The sequence below is a fragment of the Filicampus tigris genome, chromosome 13 (assembly GCF_054856515.1).
Source record: "Filicampus tigris isolate MCC_2025a chromosome 13, RoL_Ftig_1.0, whole genome shotgun sequence".
Taxonomy (NCBI): Eukaryota; Metazoa; Chordata; class Actinopteri; order Syngnathiformes; family Syngnathidae; genus Filicampus; species Filicampus tigris.
In genome coordinates, this window is record NC_141229.1 from 21,071,443 (window position 1) to 21,093,904 (window position 22,462).

At 39.1% G+C, this 22,462-nt stretch overlaps 1 protein-coding gene and 1 long non-coding RNA gene across 2 annotated transcripts in view; one reads left to right on the forward strand and one right to left on the reverse strand.

The window, feature by feature from the left end:
* The first annotated feature begins 2,057 nt into the window (after positions 1-2,057).
* LOC147137920 (uncharacterized) lies at positions 2,058-4,388 on the forward strand. Its single transcript, XR_015089222.1, has 5 exons — positions 2,058-2,968; positions 3,367-3,476; positions 3,546-3,613; positions 3,942-4,035; positions 4,106-4,388. It is a non-coding gene; the product is annotated as an uncharacterized LOC147137920 (long non-coding RNA).
* A 2,072-nt stretch (positions 4,389-6,460) lies between these two features.
* Positions 6,461-22,462, reverse strand: part of nrxn3a (neurexin 3a) — an 81,711-nt gene continuing 65,709 nt past the window's right edge. Inside the window, exons 18-21 of the mRNA XM_086050052.1 lie at positions 21,062-21,151; positions 20,327-20,628; positions 19,796-19,889; positions 6,461-8,291 (exon numbers count right to left, since the gene is read on the reverse strand). Coding sequence (XP_085906178.1) covers positions 7,996-8,291; positions 19,796-19,889; positions 20,327-20,628; positions 21,062-21,151 — 782 coding nt within the window. The 3' untranslated portion in view covers positions 6,461-7,995. The remainder of the gene's footprint in view (positions 8,292-19,795; positions 19,890-20,326; positions 20,629-21,061; positions 21,152-22,462) is intronic.

Here is a 22,462-nt window from a genome sequence, read left to right on the forward strand (position 1 = left end):
GCTTGTAGGTGCAATGCAAAGCAGTCACCAATTGCCCATGTCTCATGCACGGCTGACTACATCATCCGCAAGGTGGGATCTTGCAGTTTATCTCCCAATGTCATGCACAGACGATAGCGAGTCTATTTCTGTTTCTGCTATGTCAAGCATGGCATACTTGGGCGTACTGGTTTGCGACTGATTTTGCCCTGATTTTTATGCAGATGAGGGATGCCGCAAGGATTGGCCAGGAAAGACTACTTCCATCCCACAATGGTGCACAAAGGCGCAAATGCCCCATTATGCCCAGTCGTATCTGTGCAAAGTCTAGCAAAATACCAAAGGAAAGAACACTCCACCCATGTGCACAATTAGAATGCGCTTTGCGCTAGACTTACACTGGGAATGAAAAAAGGGCCCTTTATATTTCTAATAGTTCTGACAATTTGAAGAAACTGTATTTTTTTCCAAAGTATTTTGGTCCTTTTCGGGGCAGAAACCTAGTGTTTAGCAGGTCTTCCTCAGAGTTTTGAGGTTGGAGGTTCAAATCTTGGCTCGGCCCTTCCTGTGAGGAGTTTATCTGCTCTCCCGGTGCTTGGGTAGGTTTTCTGTGGGTACTTTGGATTTCATCTACATTTCAAACACATGCATGTTAGGTTAATTGAAGACTCTAAGTTGTCCACGGGTGGGAATTACAGTGATGCACCTCTTGGGCCTTGTTCCAGCGTATGTCTGAGCCAGGAAGCAAACTAGCATCTCCCATCTAGTCCTCTCTCTCACTCTCTCTGCGCCTTCTGGCTTGAGGCCAGGAGATGCCAGTGTTGCATCATGCCCAGTCTAACTTTGCTCATCATTCAACACGCAGAACTTCTTGATTGTATACACCACTAAAGGAAAACTCTTCATCCATTCATTATCCAAACCGCTTATCCTCACAAGGGTCGCGCTGGAGCCTATCCCAACAGACTTCGGGCAGTAGGCGGGGTACACCTTCAACTGTTCACAGGTTAGTACATCTGCCTCATAGTACAGAGGTCGAGGGTTCAATTCCGGGCCCTGCTTTCCTGTGTGGAGTTTGCATGTTCTCTTGTGCCTGCATGGGTTTTCTCCGGGTACTCCGGTTTCCTCCCACATTCCAAAAACATGCATGGTAGGTGGAATGAAAACTCTCTAAATTGCCCCAAGGTGTGGTTGTAAGTGTGAATGTTTGTTTGTCTGTGTGTGCCCTGCGATTGGCTGGCAACTAGTTCAGAGTGTACCCCGCCTACTGCCCGAAGATGGCTGGGATTTGCTCCAGCACGACCGCGTCCCTTGTGAGGATAAGCGATTTGAATTATGGATGGATGGATGTATTACAGGTGGAACGGTTCACTAAATCCATGGTTCGGTTTGTGTCTCAATTTTGTTTTGAATCTTGTATCTGTATCTATCCATGCCAGTGTTATATAATGATGGGCAGAAAAATTAAATGCTCTTCTACTGGATGGCAAAAGGTCAAATAAATATATACCCAGCAGAGGTGGGAGTAAGTCACATATGTGCAAGTTTCAAGCAAGTCCCAATTAAGTTACTGTCGGAAAAATAAAGTCGAGTCTCGTCACCAGAAAAGCAAGTCAAGTCATTACTTTGCTCAAGCAAATCAAAAGTCAAGTCATAAAATCTTCCTCAGCCCACTCATACTGTCAATTGGAGTGAAGGTAAGATGGCCCTAGAACTTTTCTGACACACCTTTTACATTTGTGTCAGTGTAAAATATTTCCTGGGCAGCAACATTGCTTGCAACCCCACAGTGTTGAGAGTAAAATTAAAGACTGTCTGATTCGCATTCCGTTATAGTTGTTTATTTTTCTGGATTTTTCCATCTTCTGATACGGCCCCCGAAGGCAGAATGCTGTATATATGCAGCAACTAATTTCCCCCATTCTTTTTCTGCACTCTTTATACAAGATAGGGCGGCCGAAAAAAAAGGTGTAATTGACCTGGAATAAAGAGCCTGTTTAAAAGTGTTTTGTAAATTTGCCAAGATGCGTAATAGCTTATCTTGTGCTTTCAACCTGCTGATAAAATAACGGACTGTGCCCTGTAAAGTGAGATATTTTTATTATCTTTACTGGACTCACTTCTTTCCCCACTCTTGCTGCTCTGGTGGCAAAGCCTAGGCTCTGTCGTCATGGTAATGAAAGCAACAACTAGACCAGGGGTGCCCATTACGCCGATCGCAAAGGCATTGTCGATAGATCGCCAGCCTATCATCCGTCCTCACTACTCTATTGCTACGTTCACACCAACGGCGTTGGGAGCGTTTCTGGCGGCGCATTTGAATTGGAGTCAGTAGCCTCTTTTGCACTGCAGGAACCTTTGGAGGAACCTTTCACTTTACCCTGGTAAAGTGCTTCCGCCTTTTGTTTCCACCCGATAAATTTACCAGGGTAACGGATTGGCCCAGGGCCATTCCTGGGGACATTTCGGCCCTGCAAGCGACCAGGGCCATTATGGCCCAGCAAGAACTCTTCCCGGGGGCAGGCTGCGCTGACAAACGCCGATTGGTTGGTCGAACTTGGGGGTGTGTTGTTCACAACGCCGTTAGCCTTTTAGCTCCGGTAACTGCTAACCCGTGTGCCGTCGCTGTGCTCGCTCATCCAATATTTTAAAAGTAAAGGAATAGTAAATGAAGATCTAGACGGCCGAATATGTGCAGGCTCTTCTGAGTATTTTGGGGGGGACAAAAACATCCAACCCAACTTTGAATCGGCGACAAGGAGCGACCAATATGCACCAGCTTATTACTGCCGAGCAAGGCGAGTTTAAACTGTTCGCACGGCAAAACAAGTCCGTGTAAGATGTAAAGGTAAAACAAGACGAATAAAATGCTCCCGGATCACATCAGCCGGAGTGGAAATGACCGTCAAGTGAGCAAATTGCCATCTAAATGCCATGGGTCGTGTTCTTGGACACCGGAGCAATGGATTCTGTGGCACTACTGACGAAGGTGAACACGAAATACTCAGGAATACTTGGAATATTGTCATTTAGTTACCTGTTGTAGTAATTTTCAGCAGAAACGCAAATTGTGTGAGTGCATGTGCATTGCAAATAGTTAGCTGTTTAAGGTCTCACCACTGAAGTATTCATAAAACAGGATAGTGGATTTACTGTAGTTACAGAAAGTAGAGTAGTTTTGTAAGACATTGTAATGTTCCGTTTAAAAATAAAACATTGCGTTTATGTACAGTGAAAAGATGCACCTAAATAATGAAGCATTGTATTTTGAATAACTCCCACAGACAACTGTTACAAATAAAATGCAAACGTAAGTCTTAAATTACAGGCCCATATAATGTAATAGTGAACTGTGACCTTTTTGGGGCATGTATTTTTGATTTACAGCTGTTCTGGATGGACATTTTGAGACAGTTTCAAGTGAAGAAATCATGAGCTGTCATCATCCGTTACAGAGAAGTGCAGTGCCTCCTGTGACTCAAGCATCGCCAGTCCTGGTAAAGAACTTGTAGGGCACTTAAATTATTTACTGTTACTTATTTTGCTTTTGTATGTCAAAATGTCAGCGGAAAAGGAGCCCATCAACTCTTCCTGGATCCTGGATGTGCTGCGCTGCTGTTTCTGAGGCATGAAGGTAAAATAACTGTTACAAAAATAATTTGTTATGGTTTGATTTAGTTTCTCACCTGTTGCAGCAACTATCAGTAGCACTTTTGAGTTACTTATAGCAATAACAGGCTGATACCAAAGGTAAGGCTATGCCTCCTCAACATAGCTTCCACCTTTATAAACTGAAGTACAGTACTCATGAAATATTGCACGTTAAATAAAAAACTGCACCTGAATAAATATATATATTTTTTCAAACAACAACTGTTGAACATAAAATGCAAATGTCTGAATAAATCACAGATCCATTAATACTAAACTATGACATTTTTCTGCATGTTTTTGATTTGCAGCTGTTGCACATGCTGAAGATGATTCCAATGCAGGGACAAGTGTGAGCTCTCCATCAGAGTACCAAGAAGCATCCCTCATCCAGCGTTTGCCCGTGTCAGTAAGATGTTTCACTACAACTTGTAGGTCAATTCCGTTATTAAATATACATTTCTATCATCAACAGGAAACCGCGTAGGGGATGGGACCTTGGATTCAATCACAGAAATGGAAATCGCAAGCCAGGAGTTCACTGTGGCAGAAAATGATGTATGGCAAGCCAGACACTTTCCCAAGTTGCAAGCGATGCCGACTTGGTCAGGGTGCAAGACTAGAAAATTCAGCCCGGCTTCTGGCTGTGTTTATTTTGTCTTATAGTGTGCACAAATAAAAAGTTGCAATGTATATATTTTTTTTTTCCATAACACACTTCACGCTGCTGTAATTAAAAACTCCATAAGAGCTGTCAATGAAGCCATGTATTTATTTCATTTATTTAACTTTTACTTATCCATGTATGGTATTTGCAATTCTGACCAGGCTACAGACAGCAGATTAAAACATGGCAAAATAAAAGCAAATACATATACCGGTACTCATATATACTACAAATAGGTTCAGGGAAGTATGTGTATTAGGGAAAAACTTTTTTTTTTAAAAATATATATAAATCACTTCCTTATTGAGATAAAGGGTAAATAAAAAGATAAGTTTACATAAGCATTAAGCAACAATCCTTTCACTCCGATTTTCATGTTGACACATTTGAATATTGATTGTATATTTTATAGTTAACCAATATTAAACTTAGATTAATAAGATGCTAGTTTTAAAGGTCACTAATTATTCTCTACCTGCAATTTGATGTTGATGTAGGGCAGAGGTCTTCAATCCTGATCCTCGAGGGCCAGTGTCCTGCATGTTTTCTATCCCTCCCTGTTGCAACACACCTGATTCAAATGATCAGGTAATCAGCAAGGTCTGCAGAAGCTGGATAACGATCCTGATCATTTGACACAGGTGTGTGTTGCAAAAGGGAGGGATGGAAAACAGACAGGACTCTGGCCCTCGAGGAATAGGATTGAAGACCCCTAATGTAGGGCGTCAGTAATGAGTAGGGAAGTAACACCTCCCACTGATAGGTCATCAGTCTCATTTGCATAATTTACCAAGAAGTATGAGTTGGCGTGGAAATGCAAACCACCTGGGTCACAGGAACTTGTGTTCGCAGGAACTTATATTACCAGGTACTAAATGTTCCTGGGCTTGTTGGAGGAAAAGGGGCTAATGTAGTTCGCACGGCCGGCGCGGTTGCGTGCGGGGCGGCGCGTTTGGAGAGGTGGGACGCGGGGCGAAGCACCAAAAATTCGCCCATTCACTCCATTCGGTGCGTATAAAACAAGGCAACTTTTTTGCCATTTCCCCTCGCGGCAGCCAGTCAGCGTCGGCATTGTACGTCATACACAGCCACACAGCCTGTTCACTCGGCAGCTTTTTTTTTTTTTTTAACAGTTCTTGAACTTTACGAAGACACCAATATTTTTAGCATTAGCATGGTGTGCAAAAAAGTTGACTTGTTTTACATGCGCCGAATTGAGCGAATGAGCGGATTGTTGTTGGTGCAAATCTGCTTGAGGCTGGCTATCAACAGCTACTGTCCGGACTATGCATCCCTGGCTGATTCCATTCAGTGCAAGTCATCAGAGTAAGGTAATTACAAAACATTTTTGTTGTTGTATTGTGTTATATGGGTTGATGCAGTCATGCAAGGTACACCAGCATATACAGTAGATATAAAAATAATTCTCAATATATTTATAAATAATGTGTTTCGCGTTTTTAATAGGTGGTAGATCATTTTGACACATGTCATAAGTAGACCTCAGGCTGAAAAAGTGTGGGCACCCCTGAACTAGACAACAGCCCGCATAGGGCGATGGGATTAAAAGCCGCTCATTTTCATGAGATGGCCCCTCTCAAACAGGCCAACACATTAAAATATTTGGAATGAAGAAAAATTCTTCGCAACTTCAAACTATAGGCAAACTAGGCTTTACAATTATGAAACTGTGTGGCTCCAAATCAAACTTTTTCTTTTTTGATTACGTAATTAGTTGAATGGATGGTTTTACCTTAAGTGGGCAGTATCTCATCTGTAAGGATTTTGAAAATGGAACTGGAGGGTCAGAGTTGGAGAAAAAAATTGCAACTTGTTGGTGGAAATAGAGAAATTCAGAGACAGAGAGAAAGAGGGAAAGAGAGAGGGAGAGAGAAAGAGAGATAGAGAGTGAGAGAGCATGTCCATCTCAGCTCAGGGTCACAGTCAAAGTTTGTGCGTTATCACTCTCACTCTTGCATGTGAGTGGTCTTGCTTGAGTGAGTTTATAGTGACGAGATGTGTATATAAACATCAGGGTGTAAGTGGAATGAGATGAACCCTTTTACGGGTTTGAAATTTGTACAAAACACAATGTTAATAAGACAAAACTAAAACTGTTCAGTTGCCCACACTGAACGAAACATTGAAGCCCATTCATTAAAATCTTGATCGGAGTTGTCATATTCCTGACTTTATTTTCTTTCAAAATGAATGAGACTATTGGAACCCAAAACAGTATAGCTGTGATACAGAAGGGCACCTTATTTTGTTGAAACACTGCAAGTAGATAAATATTCATGCAACTTTAGAAACATCTCTGGTTAGATTTCTAGGCTAACAATACAATTTTTATTTCTTACGAAATATCAATATTATTCTCCACATTCTTTTTCTCAGTGTAAAGTAACAGTTTATGGACTTTGTCATGAAATATGCTGATAATTGTGTCCAGTCTGTACAATAGAGGTACTAAAAATGACCACTGTCATATAGTATATGTACAATTTACTACCTACAAAGTACAACAGCTAGCATGTAATAAAATATGTAAACAAATTTGTTTTTTGTTTTTTTTTTGACACAGTTGACTGTGACAATAGATTTGAATTCACACTTTGACCATTGAATTTATTTCTGTATACACGTGTCAACAATGTTATAGTACTGCATTTGTGTTTCTCCTCACACCTCCATAGAAAAAGAGAACAATAGGCAATAAACTAACGTACAGTTTTGCAAAAAGATCGGAACACCACGTGTTGTGCAGGTATAGCAGACTTCTTTAAGAGCTATTTTTTCCATAGCTAATATTTTGGGGTGTCCAAAAAGTGGAAGGGGTTTAGTTGTGTCTAATTAAGAGTTGTTTTGCATCAAATAGGATATTGTCCAAGTTCAAGTTAAAGACTGTAGACTTTACTGCTATACTGTAAGTTAGAATGACATGCATTTTACAATCATTTGCTTTTTTCCAAGAGAATCCCCACAACTTTAGACAAAGTGTGTCAGACAATCAGAATAATTGTACTAAATACGATTTCAACGAGAACAGATTCAATGAGTGCTGTCCACTTGCTCACTTGATTTCGTTTTATACACAGAAATAGCTGTTTTCTTGTTTTTTTACCTCCATTTTTCTTTTGCTCAAAGCAAAAATAAATAAGACACCACGCTATTATTTAGAAACCATACAAATTTGTCATACTCTGATCCAACAAAAGTCCTTTTTTTGTTGTTTTAACTTGAACAACGATCGTACGCTTTGACCCCTTCTTGTTAAGCACTACAAGTTGCTTACATGCGTTAATGGTCAAGCCTATGAGCCTTTTTGTAACATACAAAATATGCTGTTGTTGTTTTTTTTTTTTGTTGTTGTTGTCTTAATGTCACAGATCACATTGCTCTAAAAGTCACTTAGGAGAATGATGTAGCTGGGAAATAGTTCTATACTGATAATGTCTCTGACCAGATAGAATAGTAAGGTCTCTTTAAGTTGCTATTAAGCCTCCTCTGTATGCTTACAGAAGTAAGTGTGCTTTATATTATAGTACATGTCATCAGTTCAGCTACCGGTACTCAGCACAGTAAAGCATCATTCAAATTCCATTTAATACCATCATTTGTCATTTCTTCTCACAAGAAAAGTAAGATGTACTTGAAGCGCAGTCTTTTCCTTTGGGCTCGCTTACTGTAAGACTCAGTCACACATAATACTCCTTATCCTTATTCTTCTGCTTTTTATTGCTGCCTTTTGAGCTCTGCTGCTTGTCCTTGATGACAGTACCATTGCTCTGTGCTGAGTTGGTGATATAGTTCCTGCTCTCATCCACCTGGTAGGAGCCTTCATCCCTGTTCCTGTACTTATACATGGCATAAAGAAGGATGAGGATGCACAGGGCAGCGGCCGCCACTATTCCGATGACCATCCCGGTGGTGCTGCTTGATTCCCGGACTACTTCTGAAGGCCCCGGCCTGACACCTGGTTCTGTGGGAAGTGCTGTGGGTATATTACGGAACACGGGGGAGGTTAATCATGGGCCCCTCAGCTGGGTGCCGTCTACCTCATAGGATGTGGGCAATGGAAGCAACTCTAGGTCTGGCAGAGGTTTTAGCTATTCATTTTGCCAGTCGGATCATGTTTGGCGGGTGCATTGTGAAGGGTGGCAGTAAAGGCAGAGGTGGCGGTGGTGCGGCTCTGGCGGTTTGTGGTATGGCGGTAGTGATAGTCCTACTCCATCTGGAGACTGAAGCTTTGTTATGTCTAACAGTCCTGGGCGAGTGAGCTTTGTAGCCACCGTGTAGCCCGACGTGGACAAAGGAGAAGGTCGTGTAAAAAATCTTCATCAGCGGTCGAGGGCTGCTTAGACTTGAACTCTTCCCCTGAGCCATACCGCGATATTGCCAAGCCATCATCATCACAATCATCGCTGCCTCGGTCCAACAAGCACGGTGCCCCCGCCTCAGTGGCCTTGGACAGGGACTCTTTGGTGGTCTCAGTAATGGAGAGGAGTGGGTGGTGGGTTGAGGGAGTGGGAATGAAGGGTGCATGAGGATCGACAAAGGGATGTACTATTGGATCCTCAAGTACTGGGGTCACTAACTCAGCTCCTGGGTTTGGACACAGACATACAGGATGTTAGGTGGCGCTACTTTATTTCGAACAACAAGTTATTACCGCTCCCTCAAAAAAATTCATGCAAAGACTGCCAAGTGAAAATATTACAGTATCAAGCCACAAATTTTCAGACCGCATGCCACGCACAATTGGAAATCTCAAAAGGCTTAAGAGGTGTGTAAGGATGAGCCGCACGAGTCAAATCTACTTCTAATATTGTTAATAATAATGTGCTATCCAAAGAGCAGTCCAAGAACGCGGCAGCTTTCACTTCCCAATTATTCTTCCTTGAGTTCATCAATAAGGGCATTTTCAAATTATACTTGACCGTACTGCTTATAGACATGATGGCAGATTCGTCAATCAATGGCTCTCCAAATCCCTTAAACCTCTTACTTGGTTGCTCGAGACTTTCTGTGATACAGAGCTGAATACTGTAATAGTGTTGAAAAGTTCATAGGTTACGCAGTTAGAATAATTCATGTCATGTGTCATCTTCCAAACCGCTTATCCTGTACAGAGTCGCGGGGAGGTGCTGGAGCCTATCCCAGCTGACAGTGGGCGAAAGGCAGACTACACCCCGAACTGGTCGCCAGCCAGTCGCAGGGGACACACAGACACCGTCACTGAGCGGGAACCGATCCCACGCTGCCTGCACACAACTCAGGCGTGTGTACCACTACACCATCAGTGACCCTCAGTTAGAATAATTCAACTATTTAATTCACAGTGAACGTGGAAGAGAGAGAACTAAAATAGTGTGGCTTGAACTGTGGGATTAGGATAACATTTATTTGTTATTATTCAAATGTGAGCGTTGCTCTGTCACAAGTACAGCTCTGTAACAAAGAAAAAATGTTGATACAATGTCAATGGCAGAACATACTCATCTGAATGCTCACCTTTTGAATGATCTACTTTCATCCAAATCAGTGAACCCTTTCTCATGAGAAGAACAAAGGGGCCTGATTTCCTTCTAGATGATTAAAAATCCCATAGCTGGAAATGTATCCCAAAAAGCTTCTTTTTTGGGGGTCAATCTAAGATAACATGTTATCATAAGAATATCATCGAAAGATGCATTATGCTATATTGGAAATGACCAATTGGTGCCAATACCACATTCTACCCATTTGAACTGTTTAATAAAGTTACTCTTTTCTTATAATAAAAAAAAAGTAAACATCAGCCCTGTGCATCCGGTAATGGCCTGGCCTGGGTTGATTGGAAACCACTAGAAGATTGTGGCATCTCTGGTATAGGGGTGGAAATTGCAGAGTACCGCACGATGCAATGTAATCCCAAGATTTTTCATAGATAATTTTGTGATACGACGGTAATACGATTTTGTGATAACCCTAATATTGGAAGAAAACTCTTTAATGATCTTCAAAATACTATAACTGGGGAACAGGAAACAAATTGAAGCTGTCTTCTTGCAAATGAAACATACAACACATTTTTGAAATACTTGAATACGAAACTGTATTCTTATTTACTAATTTGCAGAATATTAAGAGTACATTTTTCAGACAGGAAAACAATAGCGCTTCATTTTACTGTATACTGTAAAAACACAGCACAAAAGTTAATTATAGAGTCTGCATCGAAAATGGACATCAGTCCTTTTTCTGATCATCACTGAAGGTTGTATATGTTTAAAAACGTCATGTGAAAACGCAGATAGCAAAACATCCAGGTAAGCCTTAAATTGCACCTCACGTTTCTCTGAGCTTTAAATGATCAGCAGCAAAGTAAAACAACATGTTTACACAAAGAATATGTTATCAATGCATTACCTAGACAATTTATATTGAAATCAACATAATTAATTCTTTTTTGTTTATAGCGAAGTTTAATGTTGAAGTGTAAAAAGTGATACACATCCTTGGGTCAATTAAAAGGGACATAAAATAAATGAATTAAAAAAAAAAGGTAATATTTTTAAATTAAATTTGGGGCTGCACCACGGTTGATTGGTTAGCACAACATCAGCCCTCACAGTGCGGAGGTGAGGAGGTTTGCATGTTCTTCCCCCGGGTACTTCGGTTTCCTCCCAAATTCCAAAAACATGCATGGTAGATTAATTGTCCCTAGGTGTGAGTGTGAGTATGAACGGTTGTTTTTTTTATGTGTGCCCTGAGATTGGCTGGCGACAATTTCAGGGTGCACCTCACCTACTGCCTGAAGGCAGCTGGAACAGGCTCCAGCACGCCTGCGACCCTCGTGAGGATAAGCAGTTCAGAAAATGGATGGATAGTAAATATGGCCATTAGTGTCATGGATCAGCTCATTAACATTGTGTCCATGTTTGTCGGTACTTAATAAAGTAAAGGCAATAAACTCCTTCTTGATGGTGTTTTCCGTCTTCGGCCCGTGTTGTAAACAACATTATTAATTTCGATAACGCACTGTAAATGAAGAAGAATACTGAAACACATAGTAGTTAACTCGTCATTATTGAACACACCTGGACATCGGACCACTACGGTAATAATATCTGATGTTGGTGTATTGATACTTTACCATGAGAGAATATGCTATGATACTGTATATTGCAATAACAATATCGTTCCAGCCCTACCCTGAACTGGAAGATGAAACTAACACTGAACTAAACACATTGCAATTTTAGTGAAACTGGAAATGCAAATTTGCATGTTTTCTGAAGCAAAGTTTGAGTGGAGTGAACATTCAAACTGCCATTGACATTATACGTATCCACTGCTGCGCATACTCAATATTTAAATGCACATTGCAAATCACACTAAACATCAACATATACATTCACAAGCACACAACTCTAGGACAGAAATAAAATACACTTTATTTTACTTTAAATAATAAAACACTGTTCAAGATTTTTTTTTTTTTTTTTACAAATATTCACAAATTGGTCAGTGATGCAGTTTATAAACTTTTGCCACAAACAATCAGTAATACCAAAGCAATCAAAAATGAGGTACTAAGGGTATATTTCTGAATTTCATATTTGATACAAAGGGTTGTAGTTATAAAACAGAGGTGGGCAGTACTGACACATGGTCCGTCAGCCCGTGCCTGACGAATGCCCATTTTGCTGACAAATGATAGGAAACTTAAAAATAACAAATAAAAAAAAAACAACAACCATGGACTAAGCACTGACAGCGGAAGAGGGTTAGTGTAATCGTCACTAACTAAGTACCGGCGGACCTCTCAGTCCATCACTGATGGATGCCCGTTTGGCTGGCGACTGACCGAAACACTCCCCGTCTGTTTCGGGTGTTTGTTCGTGGAGTTCAATACAGCAGGGTTGCCTCTATTGACTATACAGTATATGGAAACGCTTTGTTTTTCCTGTACACTAGGTGGTGGTATGCACCAAAGAGCTGTAATCCACCAATGAACAAAGAAGAAGAAAAATCATTCGATGTCTGTGGTTGAGAGTTCACAATCAATTACCATTATAAGGGGGGACTTATTCATATTATTATTATTATTATCATTATTGGGTGCCGGCACACATGAAGGTGGAGAGAAATAAAGTGGCTGATGCACTAGCTCAGGGGTGGCTAAGTCCGGTCCTCAAGAGTCACAATGCACCCTGTTTTAAGTTTAGCCCTACGGCAACACACCTGTTTCAAATGATCAGCTCATTAGCAAGATTTGCAAAAGTCTGATAATGAGCCTGATGATTTGAATCAGGTGTGTTGCTGTAGGGATAAACTTAAAACAGGCTGGATTGTCGCTCTTGAGGACCGGACATGGCCACCCCTGCACTAGCTAAAGTATTTGAGGGACACTAAAATGATTTCTAGATTAAGAAGCACATGAGTGCTGCACATTCCAGTACAGTGTGTGGTGGTATGTACCTGAACATTGCTTGCAATCTGCCATTGATCATCATCAGAAGAAGAAAAGGAAGAAGACGAGAACAACGGCTCGTATTCAAAGACAGGAGGAGTGTGAGCCACTCGGATTGGGTCTACCCTTGGCCACAATGCAGAGCGGGATTCTGGTTAAAATAAGCCATTTTAAACTTTAAATTAAAACTTGTTGGCATTTTAGGAGTTAAAACTGCTGCAGGCAGACAACAGTGTGCTGTATTTAAAGGGGAAGTCAACCCCCATTTTTTTTTTTCAAGAATCTGTTCTATGTAGGCCCACTAGTTGAAACGAGGCATTCTGATAAATATTGTGTTTGCTTTCTGCTTTCTGAAGTTGAGCCATGATTGGTCGTTATCTGAACCCTGGGACACTGTGATGCCATTTTCAGTCGACAGAAGTGACAACATGGCCGCCCCCTGAGATGGGTAAAAGCGGGTGGACTTAACTCATATTCCACAAACACAATATTAATCACAATGCCTTGTCTCAACTAGTGGACCTGCACAGAACATATTCTTCAAAAAAATATGTTGTACTTCCCCTTTTACAGTTCCATAGATAGGCAAACAAGTGCATGTGAAATGTAGTTGAGTGAATCTGTGTGTGTAAAGCTCTTTGGGCACCTTATGACCGAGATACACTGCTACACTCCATTTACCATATTAATAAAATGTGATCATCTGTCGCACTATGACCTGTTTTTTTTGGGGGGGGGGGGGCGTACGAGCAGACTGGTGAAATTTACTGACGGAAGTGATGATAGAAGCGCAGTTAAAATAACATGACATACTGACCGACTGACAATTGCAGTTTGTTTTGGCTTGAAAAAAATGACGGACTGACGATGAAAAATGACGGACCAGCAAAATTGTGTAAATTGCCCACCTCTGATTATAAACCCTCCCTGTTAATTTACTGTAGTGATGAGAGGAGCAAATTGAGATGAACTTGGGCAAGGTTACAAACTGCAATACTGGAAAACAATTTAAGAAAATGAAACATACATAATTGGTCCACTTACATCAACATATTGCCCGCATGAATTTGGCAGGAAGAAAAGAATTTACAAAAGAGAAGTGTATAATAATAATGGATATCAACTTTGTACCATTAAAAATACTGTATTATTGGAGAGTGTGTTCTATATTAAACATGACAGTACGGGGAGGCAACAACACACACATCCACACCACAAAACAGAAAAATAAACACCATCATTTTGTTTTGTTTTTTTAATATCTAATAACTCTGTGTAAATAATTTACTTCGTTCTCATTTGTTTTTACAAAATGTGTATCTACAATTTTCCATTGCAATAGACTTCAATAGTATCTAAAATCTATTCATGTTTGAGTGAAATTGATACTCTTAAATTCTCATTTCGTTTTATAGAGTAGAATGAATGAATTCACTTTATATTTTACTGAACTCTACCAACAAGGGAGCAGGTGAAGAAGGGGTGGGACCTATGAACATATTACATAGGAAATGAGGCTGATGAGGGTGACAGTGTAAGTCAGTTGCCATGTCCATGTAAAGGCAGAACGAGGCGGTCGGGCGGCAATAGAGCTTTTGGCTGTAAGGAAGGGATGGGGATATACAAACAATGAGCATATACATGCCCATCTACATAAAAGAACAGAAGAACTCTAACACTGACAGGTCTGACAAACCCTAAACTGCAACTTTTTAGCCATGCAATTCATTTTCTCTTACAATCAAAGTATTATTCAATAGTCATTTAAGGTATTCTTTTCAAATATTGAAAAATAGAGGATAATGGAATTAGGATCTGGAACGGCTCCATCTACTAATTATTGGGCTTTGGCAGAACCTAATTAGTTGTTTGTTGTTGTTTTTTTAATGATTTGAATTGCCTTGAAAGCAAAATAGGATGGAAAAAACACACATGTTAGTTAGTAGTAGGAGCAGTTCCAAATCCGAAATGGTCAAATTATACTGTATGTTAACAAAAAAAAAATAAAAAAAATAAAAATAAAGGTTTCCCAATGCTGTTTAATCAGAATCCAATTAAGAAAAATAATAATAAACAGTTAAAGCCAAATAACCATAATAAGAACCAAAATGCCATTTGGATTAATACAAAAAAAAGACCTGTTAAAAGTATCAAATGAAAAATGTTAAAATGAACGAACAAAAGTCATTTCAAATTTTGCACACACTACAACCAGATGCACACAATAGAAAACAGACACTGTCGAGAGAGGGACTCGACTTGGAGACGGGCTCCTCTCTCATGTGTTTCTTGATGACAAATATATCAGTAATGTTAATCTTTAAACATGAACCGGCCGTGCAGTCTGGGTGTACAGTGACAATACTGGCAGAGAATGAGTTAATATTGTCATTTTGGGTTTAGTTTTAGTTGTACTGCAGGATGTTGATGCATGCTTAAAGTAAGTTGCATTTAGGGAAAGTAGAAAAGAAACAACATTGAAAACTGGGGGAGAGGTAAGACTGACCAAAATAAGTGACAGACTCTGTGTCCCAATGCCATACTATAAGTCATACTGTACATATTGAAAACATACCAGACAGTCATATTAAATAACAATGTAAGATTCACAAGAAAATGTGTGGTGTCAACAAAACTTGAACTGTAGAAACTTGACGGTCTGTTCAACATGTTCCCGCCCCACATGTTGGTGAGATTTTTTAGAATGACTGTTTATTTACTGTAGTATGATTGGGATACAGGTCAATTTGAACTAATAGCCATAGGGAACAGGGGGAAAATACAAACAAACGTACAATGGATATGGAAATGTGATACACCCCTTTTAGATTCTATGCTTGATATGTAATTTAACAATGAACTCAGCTAGGTTTCAGAACATACTGTATGTAATTAGTGTGAAAAGTATCAAACCTATATTATTGTTGCAAGTGCATGAATACTCATACAACAGGGGGCTTCAACTCATCCAATGAAATCAGAAATGGGCAACCAACCGGTGGCCTGTGGGCCACAACCACACTATGAGTGGCCCCTTGATTAATTAGGATTTTCTTATTTATTTGTTTTACAAACCCAATAAATTCTTCAAAATACGCCGATAAACATTCATTGTACTTATTCCACTCAACATTCTGGGCAATAGGAGAAATATTTCTGGGGGAAAAAAAATTGAAAAAAAAAAAGACGCTCTACTGCCCTGTACGGTAACATGCGTAAGCCTAATATTTTTTTGCGGATTTGGAATAACATGCAGGGTATAGTGCCTCAATAATATAACAATTTTGGGGGAGTTGATTTTTCGTAAAAACAAAATGGGGAAGAAAAAGGTTCTTGTACATAATGTCTCTTTATTGTTCAGCAGTTTTGTGCCCTACTCGAATGGTAATTCTTTTACACTAGGTAAAATAATACAAAATGTAGTTATTGTGTTGTTTGCTTCAAATCCTTTATTGTTGTTGGGTTAGGATAATGGAATTGTTTATACATGCATTGAAAAAGAGCACATATTTTGCATGTATGCACATATTTTATCCATATTACAGTAGCATAGTTTTAGCAAGTTTTAATTTTGACTTTCAAATCCATCCACCCATAAGTGAAATCTATTAATCAGATTTAGAGCATTTTCATAGAGAAGAGTGAACCACTATTGACCTTTCATGATATGTACTGTATGTCATCAAGACAGCTGCCTACTCAAAAGATTGAATCCAGTAATAAATGACAAAGTTCAAGATTGGGCACACTACAACTAATTAACACGAAACTATTAAACATTACAAAAGGGGTGTGTTGCCCATTTCCACTGCACAGTACATTATGTCATGTACGATAAATGTCAAATGACAACTTTAAAGTGCATATCCATAAGACACAATATGCATTGGTTAAAAACAATTCCCAGGTGAGGTTTCTACTCGGGCCTGAACTTAAACACATTCATTTCATTGAACAGCACTTTTAATTTCAGCACTCCAGCCTGCATGAAACTTGTCAGTGCCTGAAACATGTTTTCGTGTAGCGAGAGCAGGAGCACCAGCACGAGATGTTAATCTAAGAGTTTTCATGTTGCGTGTAAACAATTAAGAAGCAGACTCAGAGAAAACCACAGTCTTACTCTTGAGCAGACCAAGACTCATTTAAAAGCCTGAATACAGCCAAATAGAATATATGAGTTACGGCCTTGTGAATATTGTCAAATCATCGTTTGCGTGTGCCATAAAATGAAAATTTCTATACATAAATAGGTATATGTATATTTGTCCATTTGACTCTACATTTTTGGTTGAAACATTATTATATTCAATATTTTGAAGACGATCAAATAACGATTACTTTTGAAGCCTTTAATTGTTTTCTAAACAATTGAGTAACATTGCTCATTTTTAACTAGAGAGAACTGTGAAAGGTATTATGGATACACACTTTTAAAGGGATGTTGTGTCCTTTGACATTCATATGCATTCAACCCAGGCTTTTTTGGACGGCACGTGAAGCTGTGGGAATAAATTTGAGAAAAATTCCATGAGATGGCATTGAGCAGGGATTGATGAAAATCTGAGCACTCATTTTTGTGTTGGCTGTTTTGTAGATGTCTATTGTGGTTAGGGTTGGAAAATTAACAATGTCATTTACCAAATTCTTCTCAACTTGCATTACTTTTCAAATATCTCTATGACTGTTGTGAGCTCCTGTTTCAATGCCCATTACAGATGGTACAGATTTATGAGCAGAGGTCAACGAGGATTTCTGAATTTCTAATAGCCAATGACATGCTGTTTTCGTTCGACCAAAAAACTAGTTGAGACTCAATCAACAGTGCCTCTGCTATAGTTGCGGCCTTGTAGTCTCCATTTTGTCAAGACACGATTAATCAATAGTCAATTTCACGCAATCAACCAAATTCTTCATTATCAATGAAGCCGTTAATTTTCATGCTTCATACCTGGCTATGGGTTATCACTTGTATTTATTTTTCCTCTGGCCTCCAATAACCGTGGTGAAATGGGTCGCAGACTGAAGCAATGCATCTCATCTCATATTTGAGTGTTCCTGTCAAGTTTTCTTAATTAAATATTTTCTATCTGCTCCGACCTATACTTTCATTTAAAGGCAAAGCGTTTGATAAATGTTTTATATGGATTGCACTTGAAATGTGGGCAATTTGCTGACCTGAAGGTGTTTTTGTACTTGTATAATGAATAGAAATCATATTGTGCAGTATTATGCCAGAAATGAGTGTTTGCTATTTGTTGTTTTGTGCTCACTGGTCACTTAATCAAATATAAGGATTCCTAATTGCCATCTTATGAAATTGATCAATTAAGGACACAACAGATGGATAACAGAGAACAGTATCACTAAACAAGTTGAGAACCAAAGAAGAAAAACACACCAAAAATAAAGATAATGCAGGGTTTGCATTTGATGTTGCTGTGACTGCAAAAATGTTTTTTAGCTAAAATGCAAATGCAGAGAAAGCAATTTTGACTAGTAAAAATGATCATGCACATTGATGAGCAAAATTCATTCTGAGCAAAATGAAGAGTTTTCAAAACCATAGTACCAATCATCATAACATACAACAATTGGAAACGTTTTTTTTCTTTTTTTTTTTCAACATACTGTTCCATACCTGTGATGGTGAAGTGCAAAATGTGTGGTCAATTGTAGTACAGTATGAGAATGGAAGGGCAATTTCTTTTCAAGTTTTTTTTTCACTCAAATGAAAGTGTCATCAATTGGATTTACTTTTGGCTTTAAAGGTTGTTTGTTTAAAAAAAATTAAATAAATGAAAAAAATCATTCGACTTGAAAAAAAAAAAAGAACATTTTCATCAGCATGCTACAAAAGCCGAAGCAAACCTATGAAAACTATGGACTGTAATGCCATGCCTGATGAAACGAAAATATGTCCATATAAACAACTAGCAGACATATGGTCACCAAATAGAGAAAATGCAAAATGGGTAATAATACTACTGACTGAGCAAAGAAAGGAAAATACGAACAGAAAAGTCTATTTTGAATCCACCGAGCATGCCACTGTCAACATCAAAATAATGTCAGGGTTAGGATGGCATGAATTTCTGTGTAAACATGATTGGATGACAGGGGCCCTGTCTTTGTCTTTCTTCACAAATCCCCATGAATTTCAGAAAACACAGCACATCGTTTAAGTCATTCACATGATAATCTCCTGCATACTCTTTAAAAGAAATTGGGAATGGCCAACTGTTTGTCAGGCTAGTTGTCTGACAAGAGAGAGAGAAAAAAATATGACCTTGACTTTTATATAACACCTTTTTGTTGTTGTTCAATTTTGGTAAAAGTAACAATCATAAAATGTGGAAATTCCCAAATCCTTTCAAATATATTCTCGATTTAGAAAAAAAAAGACTGCTTAATGTATTGTTTTTGTATTTAGTTGCAAAAAGAGAATAACAACTACACTTGGAAGTAAAACCCAAAAATGAAAAAAAATATATACACAGAAATTCAATGATATCTGTTCTCTCTGTTCTCTCTCTCTTTAAAGCAAAAATGCAAGCATCTACTACAAATATGGACAATTAAATGTGAATATGAAGTGATTAAAAAAAAACCTACAAAAGATAATGGGTATCTTCAAACAAATCAATAAAATGTACTGTTTAAAAAGAAGGAAAATGATGAATGGCAGCATCACTGGCTCATAATGGTTCACTTTGATACAAATTTCACTCGTTTTGGATGTATACGCTCACTTTTTTTTTTTTTTTTTTTATTTCAGCAGGCGAAATTTGTATGTGTGTGCGTGACCATGTTGACCACTTTGGATGACCCCATGTGCAAGTGTAGTTCATGACAGTAATGATCTTATGCTCTTCTGAATACTACTTGCAAGATAACAAACGGAGCTCTGAATAGCCAGTTACAAATTTTCAAATTAAGTTACACTTTGTCTAACCATGGGGATGTGATGCTTTGAGACTGCCATCATCCATACTGGTGCTGATGCATGAACGCACATAGAAAGCAAGCAAATGCAAACTAACCTAGCCCACCTGGATGACCAGTTTCACACTCCTCTAGATCTTCATCGTCACTGGAACACTCCGCAGATGACACAATGTCATCTGTTGCATGCTTCTTGATCAGAAGTTGATTGTCAACAGCAACAAAGACCCCCACAAGCCAGGACACATAAAAAAAACACACACACACACACACACACACAATACTGCAGATTATTTCATCACTTTTGAAAAGATCTTCACTCAAGGTTTATTTCTGTACAGCATCAGACATATGAACTATACAGATGATCATGGCTTGATAGTGTTTTTCCCCAGACGTTTTTGCAATGATGTCATTGTTAATGATAAGATCATCCGATCGAACCTTTTACGTGATGCTCATTCAGATTGGCAAAAGGAATACACCACTCCTGTGAATCTGAATAAAACTCCATTCGGTTTCTGCCTTTTTATTCCGATTGAGGTGTTCATATGGATCCTTTCTAGAGTTGTGAATACTTTCTAAATGTGTTGTTTAGCTGTTATGTATATGAGGTATTGAACGCATACCGTTGAAGAGGACCTGTGTTTCCGTGTGGTGGTGGTGGACATCATGGTGGTAGTCTCAACGAAAGTAGTGGAGCCATCCGAAGGCATGGCAGTGGACTTGGTTGAGCCTGCCCCGCTGGGGACATCACCAACCAGCCTCACACTCCCATTTATCTTGACATTAAGGTTGCTCTCAGCAGCCATGTTCAACACCTTGAGACCATTGTAATAAAGACCAGACAGTTGACCCTGAAACGGCCGGCCACGATCACTTCCACCAATTGCAACTGTGGCTTGAGTGTTGAAGATGGTTAGCTGCCGTCCTAGATGAGACAAACACATATATTAAAAGCAGAAAAAAAAGAGCTTTGCAGGTTACGGACATCCCATTAACGTGAACATTTTTTAAAAATGACAAAACTGAATGGGTGTTTTTCACAGGACAGCGACGAAATATATTAGCATAAATGCCATGTGGCTGGCTACATTTCAAGTATTTGCTCATTTTATGCTAAAACAACGCACTCCTGTTACTCAAATGAGGAGTTTTGGTACATAAAATAATGACATTAAAAATGTGATGCCTGACATGGGTCAATATGCATTTTGAGTAGTTCAAATCTGATTCAGATTTGAGTAAAAAGACAGAACTTTAAATTGATTTCTAAAGAGTTACAACAAGCAAATGATTCAGAGAAATGGCCCCTATATGAGGAATGTAAACACATATTAAAGAGCAAAATTGTTTGCAAATACCTTTTTCTTGTAGCCATTCTTCTACTGGCCTGGCATACTTGAAAGGAATTTTCTTATTGGCCATTTGATACCGTTCAATATCACTGTTCCCTTTAACGAAACATTTACAGAGATTTAGTTATCATCCAGACAAACATAAACACGATCAATTTATCTACCTGTAATTAATTATTATTACACCCCCCGCCCCACCCCATTGAATGGACATCTGTAATGGACAGAGTTTGTATGGAAAGTTGAGCTCGGACATCAAAGGCTGTTATTTTAAGGGGAAGTCAAGTCAAAAATGTCCTTTACAAAAATATGTTCTATGTGGCCCACAAGTCTAAATGGGAGGGTACTCAGATTAACATATTTGTGGCATATTAATAAGCAGCAAAATCCACAGGTTTTTATCCAGCTCAGGGGGCGGTGCCTAACGGCTCAGCTTGCGGGCGTACCATGACCAAACCCAGAAATCAGGTGAACCATGACTGACTACTCCGTTAAGGTGAGAATACTGGTCTGAATCTTAGATCCAATCCAGATCATAAAGATATTACTAACAATGAGTTTGTCATTGTGGCTGTACTGTTGTACTGTTATACTACAAGCAGGTGGCAGGAGAAAAGTGATGATGATGCTTAAAGTGGAAATCAACCCAACAATATTTTTTTCAAGAATATGTTCCCAGCACGCCCACTAGTTGAAACAAGGCAATTTGATTACTATAAAATGAGATAAGCAGCAAAATCCACCCCTTTTTAGCCATCTCAGTGGGCGGCCACTGAGATGGATCAGCAAATAACATATTCTTGAAAAAAATATATTTGAAACACATTTTTTCAAGAATATATTCCCAGCAGGCCCACTAGTTGAAACACGGCATTCTGATTAATATTCTGTTTGTGGGATAAGAGTTACTCCACTCCACATATTCTTGAAAAAAATATGTTTGAAAGACATTTTTTCAAGAATATGTTCCCAGCAGGCCCACTAGTTGAAACACGGCATTCTGATTAATATTCTGTTTGTGTGATAAGAGTTACTCCACTCATTTTTGTCACTTCTGTGGCTGCCCCCAGAGATGGCTAAAAATGAGTGCATTTTGCTGCTTAACTTATGTTCCACAAACGCAATATTTGCGGCCATTTTGTCTTCTGTCGACTGACAATTACATCACAACTGCTCACAACGACCAATCACGGCTGACCTGTTTTCTGAATCTGAGCCATGATTGGTCGTTGTGAGCAGTTGTGATGTCATTTTCAGTCGACAGAAGACAAAATGTCCGCCCCCAGAGATGGCAAAAAACGGGTGGATTAACACTTATTCCACAAACGCAATGTTTATCAGAATGCCCTGTTCCAACTAGTGGGCTTGCATAGAACGTATTCTTGAAAAAAAAAATTTGCGTTGACT